We start from the raw sequence: 15,240 nt of genomic DNA on the forward strand, positions 1-15,240 counted from the left end.
TGAACGGTGATATGCTCTCATCCAGAAAACATGGTCAGATTTCTACTGCATTTGCAAAGTCAGAAGATTCTCTCATGCCTAACTTGCAGGGTGAAGATACTGAATCTTGTTATGTAATATAGGCAAAGATGCACCCAAGCGTCTATGAAGAACGTCTCTGTGTTTCTGTTAATATCTCTCACACTAACACTCTGCCGTGATAGCCATTGAAAGAGATGGCCACTCAGCTCGTACATATTACATTAGTGAGCAGTTGCCTCTGGAGGCCTGTCCAGTTATTCTGGGTGAGCTCTTCTGGCGCCATGTGATGCTGATTGGAAATGAAGAGGGCGTCGCTGGCTACTAGGCAACTGCGACGCAGCGCAAGTCAGCAACAAGCCAAGATAAGATCTCAATCTCACCTAATATCAATCAGTCTTGTCTTTGTTATGCAAATATGGAAATTGCATTTGCACGTAATAATCAGTGAGCCTTCTCCGTCTCGCTGAAGGATGGTTTCTTGAATCAGACATCAAAGCAGATTGGTGCATTCAGCTGCCAAAGAAAATGAATTTTTCTTCTTTTATCAGTCACTCAATCTTTTCAACACGATGACTTGGGAAAACACTCAAACTCCTAATGGCCACACACTGACTCACGCCGAATCTGAGTGAGACAACAATGACAACAACACAAAGCAATGGAGGAAAACAAAAGATGTTCCAGCGCAGTTTTATCGAGAAGGTGGTGGCGGTGGTAGTTGGTGGGAGTAGGAGGGGTATCTCTCAGTGTGAGGATGTGACTGAGAGGCGGAGAGTGTGGGCATTTTTTTTTCTCACGTTTTTTTCCCACCACAGGCCCAGAAGTGACAGCTGAGACAAGACACGGTGTCTCTCCTTCCCCCACTGTGTGCACGCACAGGCACAGCGATGGGCAAATGTCAGTCAACGACATCAGCCTTTTGTTTTTAGCTTAAAGAGAAACATCTGTATCTTCAGCATCTCTCTTTTGTCTTTTAATCAGTGTAATCTCCTCTCTGTCCCTTGCTTTGTATCAAATATTCATTAAATAGTTTTTTGTTCTCAGTTACTCCTCTATCTTTGTCTCGGCTGTTTCTATTTCTCACTTATAACTTGACAGCATTCACTAACAAGACCTGTAAGTACTTTCAGACTCTATTTTTACAGCACCCTGCAGTTAGGGTGACGGTAAATGGTTTCACAGAGAGAGGGGGATTGTTAACTCTGTGTAGTTTGTTGACATGCTGCAGGTGGTGGCCTGTTGAATGTCCAGCTGAGCCGGGAATGTGGAGGCCCTTTGGGCGCAAGGCAGCCAGAGTCAACTGTGCAGCCGGCAAGGAGAGGGGTCGCCTATAGCGCTAATACCAGGAGTATTGGCTTATTAAAAGTATGACAAAATTTCCAGGTCAGTTGTTTAAATCATTAAAGAACTGTAACAGATTTCAGAGCATCCAAGCGCAAAGCAAAAGACTGTATAGGTCTGTAGGTGAGGGTGCTCATGATGGGATGGGGTGGGTTGGGTTTGGAGTTCAGTGACAGGCTGAAGATCAGTGAAATGGCAGCAAGCTAAGCTGCACCATCTGACGAGCCTTTCTTGTCGGGCCCTGGGGGTCTCCTCTAGTGATTTACTGCTGTCCCTCTGACTGCCTGTGTCTATCTTTAGCTGCGCTGACTTTTATGAGCGCGCTGAAGTGAAGACGTGGTGTTGTCAGAGCTGGCTCCAAATGTTTAGGCCGACTTTACATTATGTCCCTCCTCAGGTTGTGTAAAGCTGGTTTAGTGTGCCGGGAACCCTGCAGAGATAGGCATGTGCCCGAGGAATTCGGGGGCGCAATAGTTTTTTTTTCTCCTTTGGACTTCTGCAGTGTGCTACTGTCTATCAGCCCCCAGACGCAACTTCACACTGACTCAGTTGTTTCACTTTAGTACAAAGAGCTTGTACTTTACTTGAGTCACACCTTAGTTCTCTTCTCCTTTGTGAACCAGAAGAACATACTTTGTACTCCTCTGCTCTATTTATTTGATAGGTAATGTAGTGTATGAAATATGATGCATCGTCATATATGAAACTATATTGACAGCACATAAAAATTCAATTCTTAGATTAGTTCAAAGTAATGATATTGATAAGTGTTTTTTCGTTTACATAAAGAATCTTAAACCTGTCACGGTCCACAAATTGAGTTGTTGCTGCTTTTTCAAATCTGTAATTCCAGTTAAGATGTGGGTTATTGTTAATAATAATCTAATGATACAACATATAACAGCGTGACACCCACAGGAGACATTTGTATGCGTGTTCCTTTGTTTGATACTTTGATTTTTTTTTTCTGATATTACATATTTGAGTGTCTTTTTTTTTGCAGTGTGGTAATATCTTTTAAACCACCACACCTTTGCTACCTATATATGCTACACACACTACTCTAAACTTAATGCAGGGAGTTATTTAGAGCTAATGATGCAATGTCCTGGTAATAAGAGGCCATGTCTGCTTTTAAGTTCAGGTCAGGCCAGGTCGGGCTTGGATTAATAAATATTCTGAAAATACACCCGGTCTGCTCATAGAGCTTTGAAGTGATTCAGGAACGTCTTTGGAGCAGGGTGGAGCTATAGGAGCAGACAAAACCTTTTATCTCACTCAGGAGGCATGGTATTTCTCAAATGCTGCCATTGGTCACAAAGCGTGCACGCCTCCCGTTCACTCATAACTCACACACACACACTGATTTGGGACAGTTTAAACTTTGAGTGTTCAGTTGTGATTTACCTATAGTTCTTAGTTTTAAAGCTGTTTTGAAAGCTTCATCTTGTAATGATGCTGCTCTGCAGTCCTCTCCAGCTCACACACACACACACTGCCTTTGTCTGCACGGATGAGGTAATATTATTAAGCAATGTGGGAGATTTTAACCATTTGACCTGTTTTGACAATCTTTTATAAACTGGACTGTTTGACGTGTTGTGATGAAGCTCCTTTGGTCTGAAGATTCACAAACTCTAAGAACCTCCCAGAAGAAATTCAACCAGCAAATACAAAGACTTCAATGCAGAAACATAATAAAATTGAAATTTCCCCTGTGGTCAGATGTTTTAAGGTTTCTTTATATGGTTTACTGTATGATCTTATTAGTTCATATTTGTTTTGTTTGAATGTACTCTGTGTTTATTTCTAGTCTCTGAAGCCCTTTTCAATTTTCAGTTAAATGAAGTTTGTTATGTCTATTATTCAGCCGATTGACAAGGAAACTGGATAAGATCAACACTAAACCTCCTGACACTCAGCTTTTAGTGAACATTTGTCCTGCCTCGGCCTCTTGTAGCTATTTTCTCCTCTTCTTAAGAAACCTCCTAAGTTACATAAAACTTTAATCTAAAGTACATAAAACATCTCTCCCATTTCATGACAGTTATTCACCTGAGGCAAAGTAAGGAGTAAGGTGCCTTGTAAAAACTTCACAAGAATCTCATTTTTAAGAGGAATTTCTAACACAGAAAAAAAAAAATCAATGCAAATTATTGTTCAGAAATTCCAAGGTACTTTGAGCACCAATAAATAACTTTTGCTTTTGAATTGACCAGTTTATTGATCATGAACCTCTGCCAATCTGTCAATTTAAAAGGTGACATTTTACAATCGGCAGTAACAGCTCAAGAGTACACTGTACAAATTACATAACCACAAAAAACTAAAACTATATAAAACAAAACAAAAAAGATATTATCTACAGTTCAATTTTTGTTGAAGCAGACCAGATTTATTCATGTGTGATGGTTAAAGAACTCAACAGTTAATCTGAGTAATGAACCATCTTTGTGTGGTTTTTTACAAGCAATAATAAATAATATAAATCTACTTTAACTGTATTCCTTATTACTTCAATTTAGATATTGTGTGTCCTTTACGGACAAGCTACAACTAGTGATTAACCAATATGATGAGCACTGTCCTGTTTTTACCTAATCAGGGACAGGGTTTTTAATAAGAATGTCTAAACAAACAAAAAAATAAATAAATAAATCTGCAAATACGCACTAAAATAATGTTTGATATATCAAGATGTCATCAGACTTATAAGGTTTAATTTACATTCTGTGTAATAAGCCCAGTAAAACTTAACTAAATCAAAATCTTGAATAGTGTGTGTAGTTAATCCACCTACCACAAACCGGCCACAAACTACGAATGACTTTGTTTCCATTGACAGAGGTCTTAGTTTGGAAACTGCTGTGCTTTTTTTTCAGCCAAGCATATTTCATCTCAGTGAAGTACAACACATTTATCAGTGAGATGACAGTTCAAAATGTACTTGACCGAAAAGCTGAGAAGCATTAGATAGCCGAGAAAACATGTTGAGGCTTTTACCAGGAGAATCAGCTCACTGTATATGTGAAAGATTTCTCCCCTGACCCATACAGAAGAAAATAGCCCAAAGCCTGACATATAGCCTCCATATGGTATGGTTTACACTGGGGGAGGAACGTGCTCTCTCCAACTAGCCTCCATTAAATGCATTCCTTGCAAACAGCCACGATGACGGCACGCTAGTAAGGCCCAGCTCTCCAGTTATGTGACTCATTACTCAGGTGTGTTTACAGCTTATTACGCAAGAAGAAGACGAAGAAGAAGAAGAGGCTCCCCTGGAGAAAAGATACCAACGCTTTGTAAGAGATTTGGAGCTCCCGAAGAAAAAGAAGAGTCCCAGCAACTCATAGCGGTTATTCACTGCATATGTGTCGCAGGTGATGACCTTTTCAAACAGACGCACTTAGACTTACACAAACATGAGATGGAGCGAGGGGTAGAGACAGTGTCATGACGCCTGAGGTAAGCTGGAGTTGTCAGCAGGGTCATTTCACTTTGCACAGAACCATCAATTACATCCCACCTCTCTACCACTGTATTAGTTTGTTGCTTTAGTGCGGCGGCTGCACGGTCAGCTGGAGGGGGAAAATGGCTATTTGTTGTCATACAGCTGGAGAGGTGAGAGGGATTCTCCACAGCTTATGTAACGTGTCTCTTTTTCGTTCAATACAGGCAGGCCTTTGTCTATCCCTACAGATGACTATCCATGATGTGATGAGTGCTGCAGGTTTATTTTTTTGTATAAATGCAGCACCAGAATCTGAATCTACTAGATAAACAAGCTCCGATGACCCAGAGGACCTGACTAAATACTGAATATCTATGTGTACACCACAAATTACAGAGTTTGTCAGTAAGATGGATAAACAAAGCCAGATAACAATGGTACTTTACTTGCGTTGTGGAGGTTAACCCACCACATGAACACAACTACATGCATATCTGACCTCCGGACCATCACATGCCACAGCGTGGTTCACATAAACACACGCAGGAAACAAAAAAGTAAGCAGTCAATTCTTCTGTGATGACAACATCCCAGTCGTTTTGTTGCTGTTAAATGAGAGTACAGAGTCAGACAGGCGGGAAGAGGCTCGAAAAGAGACACCTCCGTTACACCTTCGAATTACTGGAGGAGCAGAAGATAATGTATTTTCTACTGAGTGAGCACAGAGAGCCACAGACTCCATTTCTCCACAAAAATGAGCTCATATCTGTGTCCTGTCTTTGCCTGTTACCACATGTCCACTCCATTTCTCCTCAATGCAAACGCTTTCAGAGCTATTTACTTATCATGATTAGAAAGAGATAAACAGACGGATACAAAGCCAAGGTTTTTCTTTTCCACTTTTGCTCATGTCACTTCATTTTAAATCACTAAAAACAAAAGATGTTGAGTCGTTTCGCTTGCTTAAATAGACATGAAATATCTATTGTGTGTGAGAAATGAATGTTTCATTTCACAAATTGTTATTCTCAGTTGACATTTTGCGGATAAAAGATGCAGCTCTGAGACAAAGCTCCTCTGCCACAAGGTTAATGACCGACTTAGTGGCCCTGAACGTTCAATGCAAACAACTAAGAAAACATGAGTAAACAAAGAAAATGTCTTTTTTTTCTGCCCGCAAACATTACAGAGAAAAAACCATTAGAGAAGAGTGCAATAAGTACGGACATGAGAAAACAGCAGAAGATAAAGGATACAGGCTAGTTTACACTCATAAATGGATTACATGGACCAACCAGGCACAGAGGTCAGTCCCCAAGGGCCCAAGAGTCACAAACTAACAACAAAGACACACAAAACAGTTAGAGATGGAAAATTACAACAAGAAGGCACCAAATAACCCTAAAGAGATATAAAATGGCAAGCTGGAGACACAAAACTACAGTAAATCAAGACTTTGTTGTTTTGTGTCTCTTTCAGTCTGAGGGGGTCTCGCCCCTTTGAAATTCAATGATTTCAAAAAAATATTGTTGTGTCACCTACAATAAAATCGGACTAATGCTGTGACAGAAACTAAAATAACCTTAAAATAGTAATTGTATTCATTTACAGCATGTTTTTGTAACATGCCACTTCCTGTAATGTCAAATTGAGGATGATGTTTACTTCCTTTGCTTGTGGTGGGGCAGTGTTTTGAGCCCTGGGAGCCACCGTACGTGTTACCGTCATTAACCATGTGACTAACCCGGCACACCTGGAAGATGACAGGAATGTGGACTTCCATTCAGTGACCCCTGACCTTCTGTTAACCTTAGAGACACATTTCTTTCAGCTCGAACACCAGACCCAGCACTTACTCTCACACTCCCTGCCATGTCCTGTTAGGATCACATGAGCCGGGTTCTTGTTAAAAAGCAGCGCTTAGAGATGAAACAATCAGGCATTTGATTGATAAAGCCATGGAGTGGATGGTTTTATTCATTGATTGACTATTTAAATCATTTATCAAGCAAAGAAAAAACCCAAATTGCCTCATTTGAGCTACTCAAATGTGAGGATTTGATGGATCCTTTTTTATATTTTATATCTTTACTAGACCAGAAAATCATCGGGTCTTGGGCTGTTGCTCTTACAAAGCAAACAATTTAAATAAGTCAGCTTGAACTCAGGGACATTTTTCAGACTTAAATAGATTAAATGATTCAACATCTCATTACCTTGCTGAGAATTAAGCGAAAAGTTGTTTTTTTTTACCGCATGGATCAGTGGAAACAAACTGTAAATGCAATAGACTTGGAGTTTTAGCGCCTTTCAAGACGATTTAGTTAACTTCTCCTCAGGAAAATATCCACCTCTACCAAATACTTCACTATGTTCATGTCGCTCACTTCATCTGTCTGTCTGCAGGTACAGTAGTATGCAGCTGGCCCATTCGGCTGTAAATTGCCTGGCGGGGCTGGAAACAACTCTTGATGACAGTCATGAGAGTGAGCCAGAAAACAGGAAAGTTGTATAAACGAAACAGTAAATTTAGAGATAAAACGCTTCTCAGAGCTGAGGAGTAAACACAGAGTCGGTGATAATTCCCTGTGGATTTGTTACTGTGAGTGTCCACTTTCTCATTCAATAATAGCATTTAAGACATTTGTAAACGCTCTTATTACCGCTAACCTACCGCAAGTCCAGCTGCCTGAGCATCTTTACAGATGGATTAATTGATAGTAATCAATGATAAAAATGATCATTATTTGCAGACCTTGCGACATTAACAAAAAAAAGGCGAAATACACTTTATCCTTACCTATCTGATTTTGACGGTGCTAATGCAGGAAGGCAGGAAGGAAGTATCATTATTGCGTTTGCTAAGTCAATTTCCTGAGCACTGGTTCTATCCATCTCCAGTGTGAGTCGAGTGATCAATCTGCAGCTCTGGACGTGATATCATGTTACAATGTGAGACTACATCGATGAGATATGAAGTCGGCGTATGATGTTGCTGCTTAAGTGCATATTTGCTGAAGTTTTTTTAAATTTTTTTATGGGACCAGAGAGGCACAGAAATAGATTGCTCTGGGTTGGAGCATCTCTCCTGTCCTCCTTCAGTGATGTCTCTCTCCTTCTTTCACCTTCTCCCAGTGCTCATCGCACCTCTCCTGGGACTGCAGGCCCATGCAGGCAGGCGGCCAGCTGGTGGTGTCTCACAGGGACTGGCAGCAGAGACACCGAGAGCACAGTCAGATGTAGTATCAAAGACGTCCGGGGCTTTAGGGAGACGGTTCTCTTGGGACACAGCAACATATCCTTCCTACCAATGCACTTACAGTAATCCCCCTCTTAGGTTTCCATACAGGCTGCTGGCATGACCATGTTTGTGTCTGCAGGGATTTTAGCTTTGTGGATGGTTACATAAATCTTTGTATGCAAGAGTGTGCGTGGGTGATAATGATGTGCAAGCATATGTCTGGGTATACCCAAGATACCTCTCTCTATTTCTTGTGCGCGTGTATGTGTGTGTATGTGTGTGTGTGTGAGTGTATTACAGGAAAACAGTGACTAATGTCTGCCCTCTTCTCTTCCGTAAGCCGATCTGTCCCCGAGGCAAATAAGAGGGCACCGGCTTTTCTGTGCCCAGAGACGTTTAAAAAACACTGCAAAGGCAAAAAGCACATGGAGCCTTTATTACAGCGCAACCAGATTCAGCAATCACAAACTCAGTGACGCCCATGAACAGCCACTCTTGTGTGCAGTCAGAGCATCTATCTCTGGGTGCCGGAAGGTTAACTTGCTGTCCATTACCTAACCCACAACATCCAAGGGAGATGACCCATGCAGCGCTCAGACAACACGAGCTCAAACTGGTAGTGCAGCATAACTCGCTCTGTGTAAACATGGAAATAGTCGAGTGTGGAGGCAAAGCAGATACACATTTTAAGCAAATGATGCTGATATAGCCATGGCGATAATGACGTAACGGTGTGTGTAGGTACAGGCGCTGATAGTGGATATTGATTTTGGCAAGAGCACAAGATCAAAGACACCTTATTGATGATATTCTGCTGCTTTTTTGTATAAACACATGAATGCCCTTTTCTTGAATGGGATATATCTGTAGTGCTTTTCCACTGCAGCCATATTCTCCGTGGATATGGATAGGGTCACAGAAGGTGACACTTAATTGACCACTGTTATAATGGGCACAGTGTCTGCTGCATACATAATTAATCAATCACTGTTTTCCAACGCTGATAACAGCACAAATCACCCTTGTCTTTGAATGCTGGTTGCACTCACTGCACAGAGAGTTGGCAGCAAGCAGCTAACAGGAAGATCATATGTGTGATCCATGACGAGAGCCGTCGCAACCTACACCTGATGGCGCTCGGTGTAATTATCAAACCATGCAGGTGACGGGGGTTATCACAAGCCACACATGGGTGACGAAGGTTTAAGAGCAGGTCCAAGATGCACTTGGAGAGCTGCGGATTTAAAAAAAGAAAAGAGAAAAAAGAAAGACAGACAGAAATGGAAATAATTTCAGCATTCATCTCCCGCCCCAACAAGGAGAGGTTGGATAATAAGAATTAAGGCGAGTATTAGACAAGGGTGAGATATGTTGAACTACACCAGCAAAGGGAAGATCTGTTCACTCTATTTTTAACCCAGAATGTTAATGAAACATCCCCCCAGCGCCCATGAGCTCCGCTTTTTCTCTCAATGAATTCATTGAGTTGAAACAGATTTAGGCAGCAGAATGAAAAATGGTGCATAGAGATGACTGGCTGGGTTTGCAGATTAATATTGCAGCGAGAGAAGTGATGATCTATTGCTGAAAGTCTCTTCAGGCTGCACAAGCGCACTGAGGATGAAAGTGATGAGCAATGTTGCCAGAGTATGTAATTACTGATTACTCTAATCAGTAAGAGATAACAGCCTGGATCTGTTGAGTAATTGACTTTAATTTTACCTCAGCGTTGGATGCATAATATCAGGCTCTGTTTATGATTTGGTTCATTCACTTTTTGCACTTTCACTTCAATTTTTGATTTAAGCTTAGATTTAGCATTTTTAATTTCATTGTAAGACCTATTTTGCCCAATAAAAAGTGCCTGAATTTGATTTCTCACATCATTTTTGCTGTGTGTGTGTGTGTGTTTTTGTAAATTAACTTTGCTTAAATGTGTGAGTTTGTATAAGTTTGCATCACATTAGAATAAATCACCATAGTGAAAACCTTCAAGGACATTTTTCCTTACAGGATGGTCACTTCACTTTCATTTCACTATGATCTGTGCTTACAACATATAACGTGACTATTGCCAACAAGCTAGCGCCCTGTCCTGTTCTGTGAAGCAGGGAAAATTGATTTTTTTTTTTTTTTTTTTTTGCAGTAGCTTCGGTCGGGGAGGTGATCTGGGTGTTTAACGTTGCACTTTTGTCGCTCCAAGAGGGGCCAAGAGGGCTGCGCAGATAGACGGTAAACAAATATTTGACAGCAGCAGCAGCAGGACTGGGTTTCCTCTGTGGTGTGTCTGCAGGGTGAGAGGCGGTGAACTGCAGGAGTTGTCTCGGCTCTTTAGTGCCCAGTTTGACGGCCTGCCTGCGTCCTCGGAGAGGAAGAGCTGCTGTAATTGGTTTCTCAATGAAGGATCATCAGCAGCTCCCCGGAGGCTTGGTGGACTGTAGCGTAGCGCCGCTCCATCAATCGTCTGCTGCCCGGCTTTAAACACCGCTTTGCTCTTTTCTTCTGAAATAAACAAGTGGACAGTGAAAGGGGGGGTTCTCGGAGCATCATCATCACCATCCTGTGCGCGTATTTAGAAGGGGCTTGCCGGTATTTGTGATCGTTTTCGCAACCTGTGCGAGTGCTGCTGGGAGTTACTAATCGCTTTTTGTCCACATCGCGCAGGGGGAATCGCGGCAAAGTTTAACGCAGATTTCGACATGAGTGACCTGGAGGACGACTTTGCCAAGATCCTGCTGCTAAAGGAGGAGCGGATACGGGACTTGGAGAGGCGGCTGGCGGACAGAGAGGACGAGATTCAAGAACTGAAGAGAAAATTACACAAATGTCAGTCTGTTCTGCCCAGCGCTCAACTTATTGGACCGAGGACCCGCAGGGCGCAGGGCATCTCCGCGGAGCCTCAGACGCAGGACCTGTCAAGGCAGCCGTTTCGAAGATATGCCAAGTCCGACTGGTAAGACTGTTTGTTGCTTTACTGTGGGAGCTTTGTGTCCCATCTTTAAAATGTCTGTCGTGAGTGTTTTCCTCTTCACTAACATGAATCAAAAAATGTTTGCAATGAAAGATACGGATCGATATGTCCCACACAACTCTCTGCACTTATGGCTGAAAATAAATGTGCAAGTGCTGATTGCCCACTACCTGCTACTTACAATCACACTTCTTGTACTAGTTTTGTGTCCTCTCTCCACACAGCTTTCTGTCTGTTTTCTACCTTTTCTCTTCCCTCTTTTTTTTTCTAAATGAAAGATGGAGATGTTTGCCATGAATGGACGAGCACTTTCATTCTTGGGGGGCGATGACGCAGCTCAAAGGCGAGCTTCAGAAAAGAGCTCCTAATTGATCAGATCCATCATGGCAGTCCCTGAGGACACAGACAGGAGGAAGTGCGATGCATTATTGGCTTTTAGTAGCTGGACGCTGAGGACCCGAAGTGCATGTCTGACGATATTTAATACTCCATTAGAAAACGCTTTGTTTGACCATATGCTTCCCTCATCACCTTTGGGTGCCCGTTTTAGTTCACAGTAGCCCCTGGCTGAGCTGATTTGGAGGGTTTCACGTGAGGCCTGTGCTTGATTGGTTATCAGCTGTGAGTTTCACTTTGCGTCAGTCCAGTCAGCTTGATTTAGCTGTGAGCAAAAACAATGTCTCCATCTTTTTAATTTATTTTCTTCTCCATTTCTATTAACATAATCTCATCAGCATAAATTACTTGTTATATTGACACACACACACGCACACACACACACAGAAACACAACACACACACACTTCATTTGCATTAATAAATTGCAGACAGGACAGGTCCTTATTTGCACTCATTAACCGATGCTCAATGTGCCTTCAAACAAACACACTGAAGTCCACGGAGTCGTGAGCCAAGAAGAATGAAATGGAAAGACTTGAGGAGATAATGAGATGGAGGTGACCCATGTTCACAGAGAACGGATGACCAACAAGAAAGCCTACATTCAAGGCTAAAATAATCAAGTAGTCTATACCAATTGTCTATCATCTGACCTTACCATAGGCCCAGGGTGCGTTCTGGAAAGCATGGTCGAATTATGTTCAGCCTTTACTCAGCTGATGAGGCACAAAAAGTGCTTGAATAGCCCTTCAGTGGACACATAGGCTGATTGCATGTGGCCATACACTCTGCACAGTGAAATGGAAGTAAAGCTGTATGTGCTTGCAAAAACAACAACAACAACGAAAGCACCGGTGATGACAGGATTTCTACCAGGTGTCTGGAGGAGACCTGCGCCGCCGTGCCCGCTGCTGCTGCTGCTGCTGCTGCGCCTCAGCGCCGGGGTCGGAGACGCTGTGACCCCCTCCTCCCCATTAGAGTCAGGACGTGGCACCAGCCGGCGGCCCAGCCCCGCTCATCGGATTACCGCAGCATGGAGCAACGGATCCTGTTTCTATTGATCTGCATAGGAAAAGGGCTGAACTGGATGGTTGGAGAGGTGAAATTTAAAGCTCAGAGGTGCTTTGAAGGACAGTGGGAGGGCCTTTTGATGATGGGAGGATGTGGATGCAACAATGGACTGTGGAGAGAGTCTGACATCTCCAGGCACCTGCAGTTTCATGAAGGAAAGTTGCTGCAAAAACTCTGTGCCCTTCACCCTCCCCTTGAAGAAGATGCTAAAAAGTGACTTCTAATTAGAGGCTGCCCTGCTTTCACTTGGTGTTTGAATTCACACAGTAGCAGTGGAAAAGTGTTTCTTTTTTATGTTAATGACTGGTGTGTTGAACAGGTGTTCCACACAACTGTTACATCCCCATAAAGTCTCACAGTATGAGCAGTATGCTGCAGTTTGTGCAAAGCTGTGCAAATCAGTCATTGCAAATCCTACAACTCACTGTTAATTAAACAAGCCATTTCCTTAACACACACACACACACACGGACACACACTGATGGATATTACACAACAGTATGGGTCGTGTTAGACATGTTTTTGGCCTAAGGCAGAGATATGCCACCTTCTCGTTATTTGCCTGAGTTGATCCTACAATCCACCACAAGAGGGCAGCTGTGATCTTTTCTTAGCCCAAGTGTCTCACTCTGGGATTGTTCACGTGGGTTTGTGTGTAAGTAGAAAAGATGCTTCTTCTTCTTTCTTTCTTTTTTTTATTTTATTTTTACTGCCACACCAAAAACACCAATCTGTCAGGTGTAGAAATCTTCCTGACCTTGCCTGTGATCCACCGCCCCATGCTCTCCAACACCACCGCCCCCTCTCCCCAGCACAGTCATTTGCTGTTTTAGCCTCAGTAACTCCTCAACCTATTAGATTGGCAGTTTATCCCCCTCTGAATTTGTGCAGAGCTCATGAGGCCAAATGCTGCTCGCTGAGCTTCAAATGACTCAATAATGTGGACAGCCACCAAAATTAGATGAGGAGAGTGGAGTGGAGGTGCTGTGGAGACTGCAGAGCCTCAGGAGCTTTGGCATTTAACCCCCTCTGCTGCCTCTGTTTGACAATCTGGAAGATCATCGTTTGTTTGCCTTTGGCACCTTTACTTGCTGTTTTTTTTTTTTTTTGTCAAAATGAATAGTTTCTGCACAGGGGTTTGGTAACCTGGCCACACTTTGGCAAGTACTGTATGCTAGTTCAAATATAGCAATGAAGCACATTTGCACTTTTGTCCATGTTGACAAAAATACACAAGAAGTCAAACGCAACAGGAGCAGCAGAAGCCTCATTTCCTTCCAGATAACAAACCTGGCGTTTGTTTATTTTTGCATCGTGGTTCATTAAGCTTCCGTCACCTTCCACTTCCATTAAGGCACCGGTGCTCATCCATTCGTAACCCAGTAGCCCCAGGACGAGTTACAGAGGAATGACGAGCAGTGACTCTCTCGCTGAGTCCATTATTCATGTGAGACGAGCGTGTAGCACTCACTGGTGGTGGCAGGCAGGCTGCACCGTGCCACAAATTCCTGTAGGCGCCCTTCTCGCCATGCGCTCTCGCCGGGTCGCAGCCTGACGCACTCGGGGAGGACGGTCCTCCGCTGTCACACAGGCGAGGGAGGGAGAGAGGGAGGGAGAGAGGGAGAGAGAGAGAGAGAGAGAGAGAGAGAGAGAGAGAGAGGGCAAACTTTGCGTGATTGTGGCTGAGGCGCTTTAAGGGCTCACCTTGGAAATCGCGGAAACCACCGAACATACCTTCGCTCAAATTCCCAACATCCGCTGGCGACGGAGAGCGGCGTGGAGTTCCCCCCCCCCCTCAGTGGAGATAGGGGCTGCATCCTCTGAAGCTGTTCATGCCGGATAAAGTTTATGAGCAGCGTGGCAGAGGAAGAGAGGACACAGACGCGACTGCATACCTTTCGGTAAACTTATCGGGAAGTCGCCCCGTCGCCACACGTTTTGAAATGGGCACCTTGCGCGACCTCCAGTACGCGCTGCAGGAGAAGATCGAGGAGCTGAGGCAGAGGGACGCGCTCATCGACGAGCTGGAACTGGAGCTCGACCAGAAAGACGAGCTGATACAGAGACTGCAGACCGAGCTGGACAAATACCGCTCCGTTATCAAACCGGCGACCCAGCAGGTCCACAAGCAGAACGAGCTGAACGAGCAGCAGAGGACGAAGAGGCAGGCGATCTCCGCCGAGCCCACCGCCTTCGACATCCAAGACCTCAGCCATGTCACCCTACCTTTCTACCCCAAAAGCCCACAGTAGGTGTCCAAATGATGACCTCGCCATATTCACTTTCCATAACGATGATGTAATTTTTTTTTCATTAACTGTTGCACTCCAGTAACAAGTTCATTCACCTTTTGTCACCTTTTCTGATTCCTGTGCGTAATTTTACGTGTGGCGCAGCAGGTAGAGGACCTGTAGCACATAAGGATGCGATGCTGCTCCTCTAAACACACGCACACAGCTACGCACACAACTACACACCCACACACCCACACATGCTGGGGAAGGTGATATGCTGCCTTCAACCTGGGAAAGACTGAATATCAATAAGCTTGATGATCAGGCTGACTGACATGAGAGAGAAATCAAAATTCATCCAGTGAAGGGGAATTATAGGTTTAGAGAGCTGGTGGCTGCAGCTCTGTGTAATGTACCAGTGCCTGTTTTATACAAGCTGTGATTCTGCGACAGGCAGTCTCATAGGCTCTCTGTGTGTGTTTACCTTATGATTTTTCAAGAGCTGCCCCCTC

At 43.5% G+C, this 15,240-nt stretch overlaps 1 protein-coding gene across 2 annotated transcripts in view; it reads left to right on the forward strand.

Annotated features, from left to right (window-relative positions):
- Positions 1 to 10,753: 10,753 nt before the first annotated feature.
- LOC310997733 (cGMP-dependent protein kinase 1) overlaps positions 10,754 to 15,240 on the forward strand; it is a gene marked incomplete at its 5' end in the record, with an annotated part of 76,326 nt that continues 71,839 nt past the window's right edge. Inside the window, one exon of one of the 2 annotated variants that reach the window (XM_083987524.1) lies at positions 10,754 to 11,007. In XM_083987524.1, coding sequence (XP_083843650.1) covers positions 10,754 to 11,007 — 254 coding nt within the window. Of the gene's footprint in view, positions 11,008 to 14,422; positions 14,743 to 15,240 lie in introns of those variants that run through there. The other variant, XM_083987523.1, reaches the window with a different exon arrangement.

The sequence above is a fragment of the Trachurus trachurus genome (assembly GCF_905171665.1).
Source record: "Trachurus trachurus genome assembly, chromosome: 15".
Classification (NCBI taxonomy): Eukaryota; Metazoa; Chordata; class Actinopteri; order Carangiformes; family Carangidae; genus Trachurus; species Trachurus trachurus.